The 21,449-nt window shown below is 42.8% G+C and overlaps 1 protein-coding gene across 3 annotated transcripts in view; it reads left to right on the forward strand.

Annotated features, from left to right (window-relative positions):
• Positions 1-21,449, forward strand: part of KLHL7 (kelch like family member 7) — a 53,598-nt gene that overhangs the window by 26,135 nt on the left and 6,014 nt on the right. For 2 of the 3 annotated variants that reach the window (XM_072650910.1, XM_072650911.1), the window contains exons 6-9: positions 1,521-1,695; positions 8,754-8,896; positions 18,471-18,711; positions 20,513-20,714. In XM_072650910.1, coding sequence (XP_072507011.1) covers positions 1,521-1,695; positions 8,754-8,896; positions 18,471-18,711; positions 20,513-20,714 — 761 coding nt within the window. The remainder of the gene's footprint in view (positions 1-1,520; positions 1,696-8,753; positions 8,897-18,470; positions 18,712-20,512; positions 20,715-21,449) is intronic. The other variant, XM_072650912.1, reaches the window with a different exon arrangement.

Genomic DNA, 21,449 nt, shown 5'->3' on the forward strand with positions numbered 1-21,449 from the left:
GAGTAGAGGCCACGTGGTGCAGAATTGTTGTTGTTCCTGGAACAGCTTGGCGGCATGGTGGATAAAGTCATGAGCTTGGAGTCGGTAAACCTTAAATTGGGATGTGTGATCCTGGACCAGTCACTTAACCATTCCCATCTTCGGTGTATTCTTCCACAAAATGAGAATAATAGTAGCACCTGCTCCCCAGGCGTGTTGTGAGGATCAAAGGAGAAAGAACACATGCCGCACTTTGCCAGCCTTGAAGAGCTATGCAAACGTTAAATTTTTTTCTAGAAATTTTAAGGTTTACAAAGCACTTTCCTCCCAGCAACCCTAGGTGAAAATGTAAATAGTGTTATTTCCCTTTTGCACCTGAGGAAAACGAGGCCCAGAGAAGGAGAATGACTTTCCTAGGACTGCAGGGGTTGTGCGTGCCAGGCTGGCATGTGCACACGCCAGGATGATGCTGGGAGGTCTGGCTTTGTTCTGTGCATCACTTGTTGGCAACAGGTTTACTCTGAGGCCTCTTCTCTGCCTCCTTTCCCTTGGGAACCTGGAGCACACATTTATATGGGAGATGCCCTGGGGAGTGGTCTTCATCATGCAGAGTTACCTACTTTCTAGATTTTTCCTAGCTGATGATGGCCACCACACCTTTTTGATTAAAGTGTCAGATTCATACTCTCTACAGGTGTCCTTGCTTTATGTAATAAAATTGTTGTGGAAGGCCTTTTTGTGATGCAGATATTTTAAGTGAACTAGTTGAGCTCTATTTAAAGCGTCCACACTGAAGATTAAAATGTATGTATACTATGAATTGACACCTTCTAACTTAAGCTTTTCATTGAGTAGAATTTTTGTTCCTTGGATTTTGTTTAAGGAAGAGCACATGGTTATTCTCAATATTTTTTAAAATGACTTATCAAGCCACAATAGTGACATTTGGTTTGAAGATCAACATGTGATTTTATTTCATAGGGTTACAGGGACCTTGAGAGATAACTTCCTTAAAGATGGGACATGGAGATGAAAAAGTTATGATCATCATTGTAACTGACATTTATTTCACACTTGAAGATTTACAAAATGCTTTGTGCACATTTGCATTTGATCCTGAGAGGATTCCTAGAAGGAGGAGACTTGAGGGATTATTGTCCTCATTTTACAGATGAGAAACTTGAGCTCCAGAGAGACTAAGTGTCGCTGGTGGTCCCACTGACCTTAAAAACAGCAAGTTCCAAGGAAGGTTGTATTGGAGAAGAGCAGGAGCTGAGGGTCTGGTGGATATGCCAGAATGACTTCATGGTTTGATGATGCAAGTCTTTTTCTTTCAGAACAAGACTAGATTGACTTTTAGTGACCAGCATCTTCCAAGTATTTGTATTTAAAGTTGTCTAAAATAGGGCGCTGTCACCTGTGTGCTCCAGGTGCCTGAGCCTCCCATGTGTGCTGGAGGGGGCCAGCAAAGCCAGCTGGAAAGTAGTGTTGTCCCAGCAGGACTTTGACTGTGCTTTATCATTGTTCTTTTTTGACTTCAGGTCTATGATGCTGCAGTCAGGTGGCTGAAATACGATGAACCTAACCGGCAGTCATTCATGGTTGACATTCTTGCTAAAGTCAGATTTCCTCTCATATCAAAGAATTTCTTAAGTAAAACAGTACAAGCTGAACCACTAATTCAGGACAATCCCGAGTGCCTTAAAATGGTGATAAGTAAGTAAGTTGCCTTCATATCCATCTATAAGCTAAGCCATGTATCCAACTTGTTCTCCTTTGTTTGTTAAAAAAGTATTTATTGGAGGTCAGTGCAGTGCCTTCCCTCAAGGAATTCATAATCCAACAGAGAAAAATAGCGTGGATATACACATACCAAGACTGGTGCACAGTGGGATGTGAAAGTGAATGGTGAGGTCAAAGGAGGGAAAGATTGTTCTTGTCTGGTGGAAGCAAGGGGACACCATTGAGGGAGGAGGGGATTTGAGAAAGGCCCTGAAGAATGGGGAAATATTAGATCAGCAGAGAGCTGGAAGGCCCTCCCAGACAGGGGATAGTGTGATCAAAGGCATGGAGACTGGGAAAGGGCAGGGCAGAGAAGGATCCAGTTGGATTGGGCAATAGGTTGTATGTAGAGGGTTATTAAGAGCTAAGGCTAGGAAGCTTTAAAGGACCTTGGCCTCAGACTAAGGAAGCAAGCTTCTTTAACAGTGGTGGCCCCTGCGTGTTTTGACAGAGCTATACTTTAGGCATATCTGTCTGGTCAAGAGTGTCTTGGATAGACTGAAGGAAGAAGAGACGATGGGCAAGGAACATTGGAGCGGCAGTGGGAGTTTGAACAAGGCCAGTAGCAGTGTGAGTGGAAAGGAGAAGACAGAGTTGAAAGGTGCTGGATTCGAAGAAGAATAAGAGGCTCCAGAGCCTGGTAGATAACAACCAGGAGTATAGTATGGCAGTTACATGACCAGGGAGGTCAGGAGGCCAGACTGACCATCTCCATTTGGACATAAAGTGTTTGAGCAATGTGCTAGACATCTTGGTAGAGATGGGCTATGGCCAGATGAGAACTGGTGGGTTGGAGAGATCATTCACATGATGGCAATAGTTGAGGGGGAATGAGGCACTCAGAAGAGGGGATGGAGAAAGAGAAGAAAGGCTAATAAATGAGTCTGTGGGAATGTCTGCATTGGGGGATGAGGGGAATTGAGGAAGAAGAACCAAAGAAGATAAAGAAGATACAATATAATGGAAGGAGAACCAAAGCGAAAAGTGTTACAGAAACCAAGGGAAGAGAGTGTCAAGCAGAAGGGTGTGGGCAACAATTTCAGATGCTGCAGAGACACCAAGAAGAATAAGGAAACCCCAGTGGATGGCACAGGATTCAGAAGAAGGAGTGGGAAGGGAGAGTGCTGACCAGCAGATACCCACTACTCTGCAGGCACACACACAAAAAGGACAATTGATAGGAAGGAGTGGAATTGAGCACCCAGGAGTAAAGATGGTAAAAGATGATATCTAAGATTGCAATAGTGGATTCCTGGAGATGCAGAGATGGCTTGGGTTGGAGTGGGAGGCTGAAAACTCACAGAGCAGCTATCTTATCAGCTAAGACAGTGGGAACAGAGGCAATCTGCAGAGACTGAGGAAATGGGGGGGTCACCTTGAGGGATTGGTGGACAGTGGAAAATGTTGAGTACGCTGACTGTTGACAATTCACCTACCCCAGCTTGGATTAGAGACAGAAGATTTGATGGTATTCATTCACTTCAGCCGTGTCCAATTCTTTGTGACCCCCTTTAGGATTTTCTTGACAAAGATGCTGGAGTAGATTGCCATTTCCTTCTCCAGTTCATTTTATAGATGAGGAGACTGAGACAAACAGGGTTAAGTGATTTGCCCAGGGTCACACAACTAGGAAGTGTCTGAGGCCAGATTTGAACTTACAAAGATGAGTCTTCCTGACTCCAGGCCTGGAATCCTCTGTGCCATCTAGTTGCCCCCAAAGATGCGTAAAGGAGCCTTTCATTGCTCCAGTGTCATGGGGTTCTTTCATGGTACCCCATCTTCTGGGAGCAGGAGTAGAAAAGGCAAAAAGCTAGGGGTACAAAAGGGTCCAAATGCTGATGCCCTAGACACCAGTCCCGAGGAATGAGTCCACGTGAGGCCCTAGCAAGAAGCACTAGGTGGTAGGGCCAGACACTGAAGTGATGACTCATCGCCCAATTTTTGCCATGTGTAGAAGGAAACAGGCCCACTGATGGCAAAAAATGTGTTCTCCTTTCTGGCTTCTGGACTTAGAAAAGTGCGTTAGCATGTAGAATGAGGTGATAGGATTGCCACGGAATTGTGCTGTTCATTATTGTGGCTCTGTGTCTCTCCTCTGGCTCAGGTTCCTTTTAAGGTCCTCAAAGAGAACTTGTCTCAGTTTATATATGGCAAGTCCATGTAGTGAAAACAATTTCCATTGCCTGGCTACAATATTTTTTGGTAAAAATCAGTGCCTCATTCTGTTTCTCTGATGAGCCTACAAAGAGCTGGGGTCAGATCTCATAATTCACTGATGCCGACTTCAAGGAGAGATTTTTTTCTTTTTTCTATATTTCAGTATAAGAGATGATCAGTTTTTTTCTTTGGAGGTGGATAGTAGTTTTCATCATGAGTCCAGAATGGTCTTGGATTCTTGTCATGATAGAGTAGTGAAGTCTTTCACAGTTGAGCATTGTTACAACGTTGCTGTCACTGTGCACAGTGGTCTCCTGCTTCTGTTCACTTTGCCCTGCACCAGTTCATATAGGTCTTACTTGGTTTTTTCTGAAAGCATCCATCCCCGTCATATAATGTAACTTGTTCAGCCATTCCGTAACTGATGGGCATCTCCTCAATTTCAGATTCTTTTCCATCACATAAAAAAAGATCCTTTAAATATTTTTGTACATATAGGTTATTTTCCTTTTTCTTTAATCTTTTGGAATACAGACTGAGCAATGGCATTGCTGGGTCAAAGGGTGTGCACAGTTTTATAGTCTTTTAGGCATAGTTCCACATTGTTCTCCATAATCAGTTAGATCAGTACACAACTCCACTCACGGTACGTTAATGTCCCTGCTTTTCTAAATCCCCTCCAGTATTTATCGTTTGCCTTTTCTGGCATCTTAGCCAGAAAAGGTATGAGGTGGTACTTCAGAGTTGTTTTAATTTGCCTTTCTCTAATCCATAGTGATTGAGCATTTTTCATATAATTATACATAGCTTTGATTTCTTCTTCTGAAAACTGCCTGTTCATATTTTTTGACCATTTATCAATTGGAGAATGTCTCTTATTTTTATGAATTTGACTCAGTTCCCTATATATTTGAGAAACGGGACCTTTATCAGGGAAACTTGCTATAATTTTTTTTGATTGTACTTCACTGTCCATGGTACCTGTTAGCAAAATATACTTTCCCTATTATCTCTTTTAATTATGTCCATTTTTTTTTTTGCTTTGATTGCCACACCTGCTTTTTTCTTTCAGCTGAAACCCAGCCCCTTATGTTAACACTGTGTGCATGCCTTTCTGTTTCCAATGTGTCTCTTGTAAACAGTATATTGTTGGATTCTGGTTCCTAGTCCATTCTGCTGTCCACTTTCCTTTTATGGGTGAGTTCATCCTATTCATATTTATAGTTATGATTACTATGTATTTCCCTCCATCCTGTTTTCTTCTGTTTATTCTTCTCTCTTTACCCTGCCCCTCCTCAAAAGTCTGTTTTGCTTCTTTTCACTGCCTCCCTTAATCTGCCCTATTTTTTATCACCCCCTCTCACTTTCTCTTATCCCCTCCCCCTCCTCCTTCCCTGTGGGGTAAGATAGATTTCTATACCCACCTGAAGGTGTGTGTATATGTGTGTATATGTATGCATATATATGCATACATATGTGTGTTAATATATATAATATGTACATATACATATGTGTATGTATATATACTTTTTGTTTTTCCTCTGAACCAGTTCCAATGAGAGTGAAGTTCAAAAGTTGCCTGCCCCTCCCCTCCCATTTTCCTCTACACTGTAAAAGCATTTTTCCTTCCTCTCTTTATGTGAGATGGTTTTTCCCATTCCTCCTAAGGAGAGGTCTTTTAGTTGTACAGTCCTAGAATTTTCTTATACAAATAAATAAGCTAAGTAATAAAATAGTCCGCATAAACAGACCATTGCCTAACTTACAAAAGCCCTCTTCAATAGAGGGTTCACTCTTACAGTCTTTATGGTACTTTATTTTTGCTCTCAGTCTACAGAAATGGGCTAACCACAGGTTAGGGGTGGCTTCAGAATTTTGCAGTTTGCATTATATGTCAGTCACTCAGCAAGCATTTCTTAAGATTTACTGGGGTGGGGAACCTTTGGCCTCGAGGCTGAAGGTCCTCACCCCTGATAAACTATGTCAGAAACTGTATCAGGCTCTGAGGCTACAAATGCAATGAAGATTGTAATCCCCACTCTCAGGAGAACTTCCCGTCTAATAGATGGAGTGATAGTTCATGTGTGGCTAAGCCATCCATCCAGTACAGACTGTGGCCTGAAGAGTTCTCTGGCCTCTGTAACCTTCAGAGCATCCAAGAGATCAGGCTGCTTGTTATTGTTATACTTAAAATACTTTCTGATGAAGCGACGTGTCAGTTCAGTCACCAGATGTGTATCGTGAACGTACTGCGGCCGATGAATGCTCAAGGCGGTCTTTGCTATTTGCAGGCAGTCATGTACCTCTGGTCTGAGTGCCAACAAGATACTTTGTATGGAACGTTAAGGTTAGACACTTGGTCATGTCTCCAAGGCTATGAGAGGCATTGGATAGCATTTCTTGGCCCTCAAGTTGTAACACTAAAATTTCCCTGAGGTTAGCTCATTTAGAGCAAAGAGCACTGTTTAATTTATCAAATTAAATGAGTCCCATTAGCTGTGGAATGTGGGCCTTTTTATAGGAGTCTTTTTCAGGTGTTTGGATGACTGTACTCTTCACCAATGTGTCTTAAATGTTGATTATGAGATATTTGAAAGGGTTAAGATCAGGAGTTGGTGCCATCCTGTTCAACAACTTCAACTACACTGTATCAGTAATCAGTTTTTTGTTCAGATCATTTTAAAATTCCCTCTACTGGAAGTAGAGTAGAAATAATAGAAAGGAGGGTCAGATTTAAGATTATCAGGAGACCTGAGTTTAAATCCTGGCTCTCCAGCTGACCTAACTTGCCACTTTGTGGCAAGTTGTTTCATCTCTGGACCCATTTCCTCTTCGAATCGAATGAATGGTTTGGACTAGATGAACCCTGGTGTCCCTTCCACCTTGAAACTTCAGTTACTAACTTACTCTTTTCACTCCCTACTATCATTTTGAGAGAATCAAGAGAAATATTTTACCCAAATAATCTCCTCTCCCATTCCAAGGCTGCCAACAAGGGAGTGAGCTGCTATTTCCCACTGACTGGAGCAGTGTGCCAAGAAGGATGAGTCAGCAGTCTTCTGTTCCTCTTCTCTTGCCCATCCCTCTGCCTCCTCCCTGTGCTACACAGGCTAGGGGTACAATATTAGCCCTGCTCATGTCCATCCAACCCTGTATTGAGACTGAAGCAGATAGGCAACAAGTACACCAAGGACAGAGTATGGCAAAGAGGCCAATCGGGCAGAGGGCTCTCAAGGAAACCTTATTCCACTAAAGGAACAGACTAGAGGCAGTGTGGTATCACATTGCGTATTAAGATATGCTCTTGTGAGGAAATCTGGTGGAGAGAGTTTGGGTGAAGGTCAACAGTGGTGGAAACAGAGAAGCTATCCTCATCAAAATAAGCTATAAGCTGTCCGGATAGAAGAGTAAATAGAGGGCCTTGGGCAGCAGGTCACAAGCCTGGCATGGCAGCTCAGGCTGCCGCTCTGCTGGGTTGGATTCCCAGCAGTCAAAAGCACTTGCTGCTGGGGGTAGAAATGATGGAAACCCTGGGGGAAAGTGAACGTTCCATTCTGGAGTTTGTTACAGAAAGAAGGACAAAACCAGAAACAGTGTGATGTGCAGTCATGGAGAGCTTGGGTGGGATCCCATCGAGTGACGTGTTGTGGAGGAACTCAGCCCAGTAAGGAATATGAACCTCTTGGGGATGAAATTATATGACACAAAGCAACAGTTCTGATAAGGAAAGGAGGTAGTAGTCTAAAGAGACTAATGTGGACTATACAGAGACAATAAATGAACTTAAAAAAAAAGACGTACAGAATTTGGAAGAAACGGCATGTCTTAGGATGAATTTCAAAAAGCAAGATGGATCTGGTCAAAGTAGCTCCTCAGGAGTTAGAGATGAGCAGTGGGGGTGTTCAGTTATTCAGTCGTGTCTGACTTTTCATGACCCCTGTAACCCCAGCACGCCAGACCCTTCTATCTTCCACTATCTCTTGAAGTCTGTCCAAGTTCATGTTCATTGTTTCCATGATATTCTCTATCCATCTCTTCTGCCATCCCCTTTTCCTTTTGCCTTCAATCTTTTCCAAGCATCAGGTTCTTTCCCAGTGAATATTGTCTTCTCATTATGGGGCCAAAGTATGTAAGCACTGGCTTCAGGATTCGACCTTCCACTAATAGCTTGAATTCATTACTCTAAGTATTGAGCAGCAGTGAGATACAAAGAACATCTTGATGTGCCTCCCTTTGGTCACCAGGCCTGACTACATCTTCAGATTCTTAAAGCAGTGACCTAGGATTACTTAGCCACTTGTGGCAGGCTCCAGAAGACTGTAGGAAACAAATGGAAGAGGCTGTGTTATATAAGGATCAGTTAGGGAATGGTGCTTGTTGAGCCAGAGAAGACTTGGAGGTATATGATTTGGAGAACTACTGTGAAAGACAGCATAGGGGAGAAGCTTTGAGGAGGCCAGGTTAGGTTTTAACGATCCAGCTGTCCAGAGTAGAATGGGCTGCAGGCTGGGGAGGTATCAGGTTACTGCCACACCTCCACCTCCCATCCAGGAGTCTTCCCTTATTGGGGAGATTGGAGAGGGCAGTCTTATTATGAATTGGACTAGATGACCCCCAAGTTATTCTCCAACTCAGAGTCTGATTCAGAGGGTGGTGGCAGGCTCTAATTCAGCTACATTCCTTCTACCAATTCCTTCCTTCCCTCTCTCCTTTTTCAGTTTTAGAGGGAAACTATGAAGTTATGTGAGGAAATGTAATATTGTAGCCACAATGGTAGGTTTTCAAAGGGTTCAGAAATCTGAAGTTCGTAGCAGTAAATAGTCATCTTTCTCTAGGTGGAATGAGGTACCATCTGCTTTCCCCAGAGGATAGAGAAGAATTGGTAGAAGGCACACGGCCTCGAAGGAAAAAACATGAGTATCGGATTGCCCTGTTTGGAGGATCCCAACCACAGTCCTGTAGATATTTCAATCCAAAGGTAACTGAATTCTCTTCCCTTTCACCCAGGGTCCAGGCCAGAGCTTTGGCACAGAGCAAACATCTGTGGGCATCAGTTGTGTGAATGAATGAGTGAATTTCTCTAAATCTTTCTCCTTTTCTTCAGTGATGTTTCCAAACTTGTCCATGGTCTTCATCTGTACTTAGAGCTGTGTTTGCCCAAAGCAGGGGTGGGGAACCTGTGGCTTCAAGGCCACATGTGGCCCTCTAGGTCCTCAAGTGTGGACCTTTAAGGTCCAAAGTATATAAAACAATAAGATGGAATGGGTATGTGGGAGACCATTAAATCCCCTGTTTCATACGATCTTGATGAGGGTATCAGCTGGTCAGTATCTGTCCAAGCATTTCTCTGGTGCCACTGTTGCAGTCATTATGACTGCAGTTACTGGCATTATGGCCAGTAACTAATTGGGAATTATTGCCACATAGCAAACCAGACTTTTTCCCTTTCCCTTCCTTTCCCCTCCTTTCCCCCATTCCCTCCCATAAAGATCAATTTAGTGGGATTTCCAAATTATTCTTTCTCTTTGTAACCTCTAGCATGAGGAACAAAGTGGGTTTCTTCTAGTAGTGATATGTTAAGCACCTTTGGCACTAGGCAGTCTATCTGTTTGTGTCCCTGAAGAACTGACACCCTGGTGGATTGGTGTTCTCCCCCCAGCCCCTCCAAAGCACACAGCTGGTTAACATTTGCCTTACCTATACATGCTCAAAAAAAAAAAAACCTTCAGACATAACCATTTGGGAACATTACTATGGATGAAAAATGATGTATGAGATTTGGAGGGGTGTTAGTGGCAATGAGTTTGGAGAAAAAAATAAGGCTACATGCTGGTCTTGTATACGTTCTGCAGACCACTAATATCTACTGTCTCAGTTCCAGTGTGGATAAAGCTATTGGAAATAATTGCATCCCTATAGGACTAGAAGGCCCATCAGTGAAGCTTCTCTTTATTAAGAGCAAAAGGCCAAGGATCCTGCTGACATCTAATTTCAGGTAGAAAGAACATTGAGGAATCAAGTACAAATCAGGATAACACTGAAGGAACCAGAGAAACTTTGTTTGCAGATGAGAAATTGAAGGGCCAGAAAAGTTATCTCAGTTGCTCCATTATCCACCTGGTTCACTGTCAGGAAGAATCTAAGTCTAGTTTACCTGGAGCCAGAATGCCACTTAGCCCAAAGCTGGCCTGCAAGGAGAGGACGGGGGGAGATTGGAAAGCTGTGGAGGCGAGAATGGATCTTTCAAAGAATATGACAGGAGGACTCGAAATGTGTTCAAAGGGATGAACCAAATTTGAATTGTGTGTATTCCCCTCATGTTTTCACTCATTTCTTTGTTCATTTGGAAAGAAATACCCATCATTCACAGACCCAGGATTTCGAGGGAATGTTTCCAAAGGCTTCTTGAGATAGTATTTTCCTTGGCGGTTTGTTAAGAGGAGTGGAACTTTTACCCTTTCTACTCCCCCACAGATCATTAGGCCCCAAGCTGTCTCCATCCATGGAAGGAAGAAATTCCTCACCGAGCCTCTGATCACTGGGGAGGGAGGGGTAGAGACTGAGTCCCCACAGACTCAGCCATAGTTCTGCTTCCACGGCAGCACAGAGGACTAGCATCTACCTTGGTTGCTTCATTTTTTGAATACCTAAATCCTGAAAGTTTTTATTTTTATCATCTTTCGTTATTTGAGTTGATTACTTGACATGTCAGTGGTTTAATTAATCCAACTTCCTTCCTCTCTTCAATAATGAAAAAGCTGGTCTCATAACAGGTCACTGAAAAGAATGTTCCAAAGCACAAATTACCTGTAGGCATCGTAAGATCACAGATTCTGAAGTTGGAAAGGATCTCAGACCATCTTATTTTTTATAGAGGAAATGAGGCCCAGTGAGGTTAAAATTTGCCCAGGGTCACAGGAAGCATCTGAGGCAAGATTTGAATCCATGTTCTGGTGGGCTTTCTTTCACAGTTCACCGGATGTATTGTAGAATATGTAATAAATAGAAAGTTTGCTCAGGTGGTTAGACTGCTACTTCCTGTTTGTGTAAGTACCACCACAGAAACATTCTGGATTCAGTATGATGACAGCCATTTTAGGAATGCCTGTGCCAGGCCAGCCAAGGATGGGAGTGACTATTTCCAACTAAAGTATTTTCTTAATTGAATTATCTGGAATTAGGCCAATAATCCTTAAGCTAATATCCAGAGATTTCTTTTTAAAAGAAAATAGTAAAGGTTCCTTGCCTGTCAGTAGTGACAGGAGGGAAAGAATTCTATTGTAATTTCTGTGTGAAAGTCAGTGGGCCAGGGTGACGTACTGAGAGAGAAGCTGGCGATCGTTCTGTTATTGGACTGAGCTGAAATGCTGCTATTTTTCTGAAGCCTGCTGGATTTTCCGCTCGGAATTGTTTGTTCAACTACTACCAAGTGTCCATGGTCTCCTCTCCACCCCCCAGTCCCCCCAGGTACTGTGTAGATGTAAGTCTGGAAACCTCCAGGGAGGGCTGCTGATACCTGAATCCAACCTGGCATGAGTAGCAGAAGCAGAGACCTTTGCGTCATCTGCTAATGAGCAGAATTGAGGAAAGAAAAAGGAGCGTGGGCTCCTCTTTCTCCCTGGAGAAGACGCAGGCCTCTTGAAGATCCCAGCGATTCCAAGTTTTTTGTCTCCCCGTGTTCTTCTGCCACCCCCACTAGCCCCAGAGCATTAGAGGGGCAGGCTGGGAGTGGGAGGGGGCCCGCGGAGAAGCCTAAAATAAAAGGGAAAAAATGTCACCCCTGCATCCATCTTTGGAACTCTTTTATCGTGAATCTCATCACCAAACAGAAAAGTTCAGTATGGAAAGAACAAGAAAGGATTAGATGAGAAACTGTGGACTTCTGTCACAGGCGTCACGGGCCTAACTTCAGGGAGGCGGCTTGTGCCTCCGTCAATGTTGGGTTTTGTTTCCTTCAATTAAAAAAGAGATTGATGCTGTTAAAACATGTATTTATCTCTGCTCCCCCTTAAGAGAAAGTCTCCCCTTTAACAGATGTGTATTCAAGCAAAGCAAAAGAGAGGAGAGAGAGGAGTCAGCGTTAAAGTGCTGCTTTATGCTGCTTTGCAGACATCTCGTTGGATCCTTACAACCACCCCAGGTGGCAGGGGCCATTACTTTAAAGCTGAGGAAATTGAGGCAAACAGAGGTTCAGTAACTTGCCCTCAGTCACACAGCTGGTAAGAATGAGACTGCTTGTGAATTTAAATCTTCTTGACCCCAGGCCTAGTGTTCTCTCCACGGGCTGTCACCACTGCCACCACCAGCGCCAGCGCCAACAACTCCACCATTGCCAATACTGCCAACACCACCGCTACCAACACCAACACCACCAACACCACCGCTACCAATACTACCACCAACAACGCTACTACCACCACCATCACCACTGCCAACACCACTGCTACCAACACCACTGCCACCGATACCCCCACCACTACCACCACCACCAACAACAAACACCATCATCATCATCACAATAACCACCACCATGGAGCTGCCTTAGAATACATTGTAGCTACACCAAGTGCTTTACATGAAGTTATATGACCTCACCTCAGGACTATCAATTAGAAACTGTGGTAGACCCTTAAGGATCACTTAATGTGAAGTTTAGTGTCCTTCACTTACTAAGGGACTATCTTAAATTCAGTCATCCCTGACACCTTAACCATCAGTGATTTGGTTCTTCAGTCTTACCATTAAAGTCATCAACTCTTTTCCCAACCTTTGATGAAACCTTTCCTTTTCTATATGAAGTGTAGAATTATGGGATTCTTGCAAATCATACTTTATCAAATACAAAAGGCTCATGCCTAAAAAATTAAGAAATAAACTTTTATTTCTGTCTTTTGTTCTTATGTTCTCTACATTCCCCATTGTTTTGCTGACCCCTCTCCCAGACAGCCATTCCCTGGGGGAGTAGGGGGGAAGCTCTGCCAAAATGGCCGACTTATCAGAAAAGTGTGATATTATGGGCCTTATTCCCCCATCTCTTCAGAGAAGCCAGGGGAAGTACAGAATCATAGCTCTGATTTGGGAAAAGTCACTCTTAGGACTTGAAATTTTATACTGTGTTTATGAACCCCATTTCTTCTCGTCCACCTCCTTAGACCGAAGCAGTCCTGCAAGGTGCCTCTTGAGGCTCACGTTCCCCATGAAGCCTTTCCCCAGTAGAAATTTCCCCCTACTTTTTGAGAGACTGCTTAGCAGAGTGGATAGAGAACTGACCTTGGAATCATGAGGACAACCTCTCAGGGCCCAGGCTTGCAGGCTACGAGCCATAGGGGATGTGCTGATCTCTGCTGAAAGAGGGGAGTTTTTTACTTGATTATACGTGCATGCAGACATGCCCATACTTTACATAGGTGTGTTTGTATCACACCCACAAAGACACACAAAGGAAAATCTTTGATCCTTTGACCCTGACTGCAGTTCTCTCAAAAGTTTTAACCTGGTATCAATCAGCTGAGGGGATTTTTTTTAAAAATTTTTTTTAATTTTAAGAAATCAGAAATGATTTCTGTTCTTTAATATGGTATCGAGCTCTGTGATTTCCAGCTGTCTAGGTTTCTGTTAATACAGCAAGCTGCCTCATAATGAGATATGGAAAAAAAAAACAGCCCTAAGTTAATTTAATTAAAAGCCTCTCTCCATCAAAGGCAGCAGTGCTGAAAACTGAAAGCATTGTCTGCCAAAAACCAGCCAGGCTGGGCACAAGGAGCTGGGCATTGGTAGGTCAGCCCCTCCTGAAAGCATCTGTGACTGCAAAAGGATTCGTGGCGTCAGGATGATGGCTTGAAGCTAATAGGTCATAATGTCTCTTTCTGATCCAAAGCCAGATTTAAAAGTCATTTCATAGAAACGTCCCATGGTAGGTAAGATGAGGATAGAAGCATCCTCGCCTGTCCGTCCATCATTTAGTTACTGACTGCTCAGAGAAGACTGGCAAGACAGGCTCCTGATGCCTCCTTGACGAAGTGCTTCAAGATTTCATTTGCAGAGACTGTATTTAAAACTGTACTGGGTGGGGCAAGGGAAGAGGCTTGTATGGTTTATGACCTTAGCTGTGATTCTTAATTAGTAATTACCTCGAGCTAGTCCCTGCTGTCCCCTTTGACCCTTTGCTGTTTTAGCTGATACTTAAGTACTGGGAAATGGCCGTTTGCATGCTCTTGCCTAATTCTGTCCAACCACCTCCAGCATCCTAAGTCTAGGGGCCTTTTGTCATTGACCTAAGACTTCACCTTGTTTGGAAGACTTCATTCCCATGATAGGCATATTCTTCCTGTGCTCATTAACCCTTTCCTCCATGGACTTGGGGAGTAGGAATAAGTGGAGTAGGCTCTCAGCCTCAGGCTTTGTGGCCTTGCTGGAAATATTTGGAGCTGGTCCAAAAAACTGTTCAGAGATAAGAAGACCATTCCTATCCTCAAGGTAACACTTTCATTAGTTATAAAACTATATTATATATTATAGTTTATTTGCGACATCTAGGTAATTAAAAACTCCAGTATAGATTAATGTACCACTATTTCTTTGTCCATCCCCCACTCAAAAGGACATCCTCTTTCCAGTTTTTTGCTCCTACAAAAAAAAAAATGGTACTATAAACATATTGATGCATATGGGACTTTTATATTGTGGACCTCCCTGAGGCACATACCTTTCAATAAAATCTCTGGTTCAGATAGTGGAGACATTTTAGTAATTTTCTATGCATGATTTCAGTCTGATTTTTAACTCCTAATAATGCATTCGTGTGCCAGTCTTTCCACAACCTTGCCATCATTTGCAGTCATAATGACAAGAAGAAGCATTCTTTAGTATTGTGAGGTCTGCATTTGTCATCTTTGCCAGTTGTCTGGGTGTGAAGTGAAACAGTGTGGCTTTGTTTTGTATTCTTCCTTCTTGGCGATTTGAAACAATCTTTTATATGGCGGTCAGTAGCTTGCAATTCTTTTAAGAACTGTTTATTTTGGCCTTTGGCCACATCTTTGGGGAGTGCCTTTTGGTTGTATGTGGTAGTTAGTTCCTGCATATCTTGGTTCTCCTCACTCTTGAACATTCCAAGTCCTACTCTTTTGTCCAGGCCAAGCTCAAGGCCCATCTGCTCCACGATGCCTTCCCTGACTAACCCCAGGTCACAATTACTTTTCCCTTTTCCAAATTCCCACAGTAAGTCAAGGCCACAACCCACGTGATCAAATATTGACAAATGTGTTATTTCATTGCCTCATGTACAATATGAGCTCCTCAACACAAGCACGGAGAGATGTGGGCAGTTGGAGAATTGTGGTGGGGGGAGTAATTAAGGATTTACCCTTCTTCACCCCTTCCTCCTCCTCTCCCCCTGTGATTTCTGCCTCCTCTTTGTTTTTCCTTTTCCTTAGGGATTTCCTAAATTTCCATTTTGAATGATTCTGCATTCTAGTGTCTTATTCTGCAAAGAGTCATTTCCAATTTTTCTTTACTGGAGAAATAATCCATTCAGCAACATTTCATTTCACTTAGCTCATGTCAAATTAGTCAGATCCCAGCTTATGATCTTTAGCTGTGACCCATGTACTAAGGATTCTGCTTTTGGAGGATCTCTAGATAGAGGAGATGGGGCAGCTAGGTGGTGCAGTGTATAGAGCACCAGTGCAGGAGTCAAGAGGACCTGAGTTCAAATCTCACCTCAAATACTTCACACTCATTAGCTGTGTGACCTTGGGCAAGTCACTTAACCCCAATTTCCTCATCCTGGGTCATCTCCAGTCATCCTGATGAATATCTGGTCACTGGATTCATATGACTGGAAGAGAAGTGAGGCTGGTGACCTGCACAGCCCTCCCTCAATCAAAACAAAGTCAAGTGCAAGTCATGTCATCATTTCTCTGATGTCATGGTGTTCGGCAATGAAGGATGAACACACAGATAGAGGAGAGCTACTACAGATCGAGTTGTAAGCTTAAATGTGTTTGTTTTGTCCTGATGATTATATTTTTGTCATTTTCCTACGCTTCAGTTGGTGAGCAGAGCATATCAGTTGTCTTTGCCACATGGTCACATTCTGCAGATAACGGTTCGCTCTCTGCTTTGATCACAGGGATCACTCCGCCTGAAATGCAAACTCTACTCTGAATGATTTGTCTCTTTGGTCCATAATAATAATAAAATAATAATAGTAATATTTTCTCTTTGCAAAGCCCTTGACATTTCTCAAAGTACTTCCATAACATCATCTCCTTTGATTAGATCAAAAGCAACCAAACATTTTACGGGCAAAGAAACCTTTTAGCAGCTTTTAGATCCCTGCAATGATATTTCATTGGAAAGTTGGGTTTTCTGAATAACTGTTAAAAATTTGAGTCTCCTGACTGCCATCCGTTGGGGCAGAGGTGGGGGTGGGGGACTGGAAGACGGGTGAGTCGTCTTGAGAGCTTCATTAATTGAACCAAAGATGTCGGCTTTTATGGTGTGCTCCAGAAAGACATCAGTCCTTTCAGTCAGGTGAATGGAAGAGCACCTTGCCAACTGTGTGCCCTCCTCTGGAATTGCCTTCGCTGGGCTTTTCTCATGGTCACTGCAATGGTCACCGCAGCCAGACCGGAATGAGGAGGGGATTTTAGCAGGATGTGAGAATTCACTCCTTTCTGGCCATCACTTGGGTTCTTTCACACCAGTGTAACAGTGGTGATAATAATTATAGCAGGCATAGTAAGGGCTTTAGAAATATGACCTCCTTTGACATCACAGCAGCCCTGGGGGACAGGTGCTCTTATCGGCCCCATTTTTTATAGTTGAGGAAACAAAGGCCAACAGAAGCTAAATGACTTGCCCAAGGTCACATACCTGTTAAGTGTCTGGGGCTAGATTTCCCAGACTACTTGTGATGATGGCTTCTCGGCAAAGCCAAGAGAAGGGCAGCATCTGTTTCAGAAAACCTGTGGAAATCCCAGAATTGGGATCTTAGCCATTAGGGTGATCACACAAATGTCAAATCACATGTCGTTCATAAGGATCCTTGAGGTTGAGAGCATTCCCCAACATTCTGAGTACCCCCATGTAGACAGCACCTCTCTGTTCCACAGACATCTCTTGGTGTCGCAGCTGATGGAAGAATCTCATGTGCCATCATAGCAGGCGTGAACCAGACTGTGATCCTGCGCTCAGAGTACAGGTCTAACCATGTTGCACTCCCCACCCCCCAATTACCTCCGATGGCTCCCTATCATCTCCAAGATCAAATAGATATTGGACAGTTGGGTTAGAGCTCTAGAACAGAGATGTTGCCTCCGACACTTACTAGCTCTGGGGCCCTGGGCAAGTCACTGAATCTCTGTGTGCCTCAATTTCCTTAACTGTAAAGTAGGCATAACAATAACACCTACCTCCCAAGATTGTTGTGAGGGCAAAATAAGATCATCTAAATGGCTTTACAAACTTTAAAGCAGCATATAGATGCTAGCTATTATTAACATTAAAACAATAATTATTAATAAATATTCAGTTGGTCAATGAATTTTTATTAAATTTATTAAATTAAGCCCCTACTGCATATCAGGTACTGTGCTAAGTGATGAGGATAAACAGAAATTACCCTCAAGGAGGGGAGAAAACATGCAAATAACTGTTCAAACAAACTATATACAGGACAAATAGGAAATAATTAACAGAGAGAAGGCACTTGAATGAAGAGAGATTTTTTTAAAGGGGGCCTACTGTAGAAGGTGAGTTTGAGCTAAGACTTGAAGAGAGCCAGGAGGCAGAAATGAGGAAGGAGACATGGGACACAGCCAGAGAAAATACCTGGAGCCTGGAGATGATAGTATTAGGTGGGATATAAGGTGTAAAAAGACTGGGGGTGACGGGGGCAGATTAAGAAAGGCTTTGAACACTAGAAGATTTTGTATTTGATCCTGGAAAGAACAGGGAGCCACTGCTGTTGATTGAGTAGGAGAGTGACCTGATCAGACCTATACTTTAGGATGGTCCCCTGGGTAGCTGAGTGGAGAATGGAGAGTGGAAAGAGACTGGAGGCAGGCAGCCCTATCTGCAGCAAGCTTCTGGAGGAAGGGAAAGCAGGTATCTACAAGCTTCAGGAGAGTCTTGCATCTTTTGCCAGTTTAATTCTATTATCCAATGATCTTCCAAGGATTTGCCCCAATTGGGGAGGGACTGGACAGAAAAAAAAAGATATGGGAGTGAATTTATATTAGATGTTTTCACCATCAAAACTGCACTCATCTTACGCATTATTATAAAATCATCATGCATTATTATAAACAGATAATGGGAAGGATGGTGATCCATCTAAGATTCTTCACCAAATCTTCTTCAGACCTGGAAGTAGAGACCACTTACCCCTTGAATTGACATCCATCCTCATGTTTAAGTTGGATGCTTAGACGTGGGCAAGATTTTATTTGAATTTTCCATATGACATCATGTGGGTTAATTTATAAACTTATACACTGTTCATTCACTAAAACCCTCACCAAATTGAATCTGCTTCTCTCCTTTTACAGGACTATAGTTGGACGGACATCCGCTGCCCCTTTGAAAAGCGCAGAGATGCGGCCTGTGTCTTCTGGGACAATGTAGTTTACATTTTGGGAGGTTCACAGCTCTTCCCTATAAAACGGATGGATTGCTATAATGTAGTCAAAGACAGCTGGTATTCCAAACTGGGACCTCCAGCACCTCGTGATAGCCTAGCAGCCTGTGCTGCAGAAGGCAAAATTTATACATCTGGAGGCTCAGAAGTAGGTAAGAACTGGGGGTTTTGTTATAGTTTTCTGATTTTGCAGTGCTTTAGGATACATTTCTTATGTCTCTGAACAGAAGCTGCCTCATTGTCCATGTCACCATTTACAGCCAACTTGAATAGTAAACCAGATTTTAACAGCTCACTCTTAGAAGAGACCAGGGCTTTCTAAAACCAGTGAACTACCCATGGTCATTCTCCAGAGGCATTTATTAAGCACCATCTAGAGATGGGATACTGCATTTGCTGCCTTAGGGTTTTCAGCTCTAAGGTTCAACTGTATATTTGCACTGTATACTTACAAAGGGTTTTTCCCTGTTATAATTTTATCTAACAGCCACGTTCTTAAGAATGACTTTGCGTAAGCAACTCCTTCAACATAAGACTCTTCTTCCATTCACCTTGCAGCTGTTTTGTGTGGGAGAGTTTTAAACCATCTGTTGTCTGATCAGGAAAAAAAATGGCCTTCTGCCTGTCACATGATTGTATATGGTGCCATTGTGGGCCTTCCATGGCCCATGTGGGGTGATGGCACAGAGTTGCCCTCTGGTTGCAGATCTCGCACTTCTTGTGAGGTCCTTGTGCCCTCACCCAGGCACATCAGCGCTTGGGTTCAGTTTCTTATTTCAGTAGCAGCTGTTCAGAAAATCTACTGTGTCCTCCAGATTTTTCCCAGGAGTCAGTGAGATGAAGCTACCAAGTTACCATGCTTAAGAGAATAGAGAAGCCTGACCATCACTAGAGGGAGAAAACCATCTGAGATACCCAGAGCTAAGGCATCAGGCCACATCTGTGGATGCTTCTCTTTAAGTATTTTTGTGGCTGTTTTCCTATTGAACGTTTGGATCATGGACTCCTTTTCTGGTCTTAATACTTGCAAGGTCCAGAGGTAGAGCAGGAATTAGGATTCAACTTAATTCTAGTCCTTCAACAGATAGTTACTGAAACACCTACTACATGTCATTTACCATGCTAAGCTATGGGGAGACAAAGATGTAAAGCAAAGACAAGATCCTGCTCTTTAGGAGATGGCATTCTTATGGGCTAACAGAGCCATCATAGGGTTGGGAATTCTAAGGTGGCACAGAGAAAAGCAGTGATTCACAGTAATAACATCGTCAACAAGGCATCCTGACTTCCCACAGTAGACAAAGTATGAATCTTGTCCTCAGGAATTTGCAATCCAAATGCAGAGGAAAGGGAGGTCCACTAGCTCCTAATTAACAGCCAACATGAGTAAGGCAGATCAATAATGACCTTGGTTGTCAGGCCAACAGCGTCGATCACCAAAGGTAGGACCTCAGGGGAAAATGTGGCACAGCTGGGGCGGGGCTTCATGAGGGACCATTTGTTATATGTGATAAAGAATTCTAAATGATGAGACTTGGAATTCTGTTGAATGGTTTTTCCTCCATTTGTACAAACATTGATGGTTTCTGTCACTTCCTTCATAGACCACTAGTTCAGAGGCACATTTAACTTTTCTTTGAATTCAACAGAAGAATTCTACTTCTGAAGCTCAGCCACCCACAAAACAGTCTTCCCAACAGATTCTTCTTTCCATATTTTCCAATGTCTGTATAAGCATAGCTAGCCATTCTAAAAACAACATGTGATATAGGAACAATTTTATTCTCATTATGCTGACATACATGAAATTTTTGTGGCTTAGGAATAAAGCTGATTCCCAAACCTTAAATTCTTCCCTCCTGTCACTGCTGATTTGGCTCACTAAGCTCTGAATCCACGCATGATAACTGAAGTAAGAGAAATAAACACTGATGGGACCTTTTTCTCCTAAAGGAAACTCTGCTTTGTACTTGTTTGAATGCTATGATACCAGAACGGAAAGCTGGCACACAAAGCCAAGCATGCTGACTCAGCGCTGTAGCCATGGGATGGTGGAAGCCAATGGTCTCATCTATGTTTGTGGTGGAAGTTTAGGGAACAATGTTTCTGGAAGAGTCTTGAATTCCTGTGAAGTGTATGATCCTGCCACAGAAACGTATGTATTAACCAAGAATTGGTTTTTTTTTTCATTTAAAAGGCATTTGTTTTCTCTCTCCTCTACCTTGCTCCCCCACTGAAGAAACCCTCTAACAAATGGACACACACACACTTGAGCAAAGCATATTCTCACCTTGGCCATGTTCAGACATGTGTATTTTCTGCATCTTGAGTCTGTCTCCTCTGTCAGGAGAGAGGGGACAGGCTTTGACATTGGCCTTGTCAATCCCCTTAATAAAAGGATTTGTTCTGTAAACTTGAGACTCAGTCAAAAGGATGCACCTGAGGACCTAGAAGGCCACATGTGGCCTTGAGGTTACAAGTTCCCCATCCCTGGTCTAGACCAGTTTGTAATTCTACCAGTACTGCATTATTGTGCCTGTTTTCTCACAATCCCCCCAGTAATTGTCATCTTCCGTTTTTTTCCCATCATCTTTGTGAGATGGTGCCTCAGAATTGCTTTCATTTTCATTTTTTAAATATTAGTCATTTGGAGCATTTTTGTAATATGGCTATTGATAGCTTAGATTTCTTCCTATTCACAGCTTTTGACTTTATCTACTGGGAAATGGTACTTGTTCTTATAAATTTGAGTCAGTTCTTTATGTATTTTTGATTTAAAATTTTTATCAAAGAAATTTGATGCAAAGCTTTTTTTCCCCACTCTTGTTTGAGAGAGTACATTCCTGGAATAGTGGACAATTTAGTCAGAGGTGCCAAGACAAGAAATGAA

This window comes from Notamacropus eugenii, chromosome 3 (genome assembly GCF_028372415.1).
Source record: "Notamacropus eugenii isolate mMacEug1 chromosome 3, mMacEug1.pri_v2, whole genome shotgun sequence".
Taxonomy (NCBI): domain Eukaryota; kingdom Metazoa; phylum Chordata; class Mammalia; order Diprotodontia; family Macropodidae; genus Notamacropus; species Notamacropus eugenii.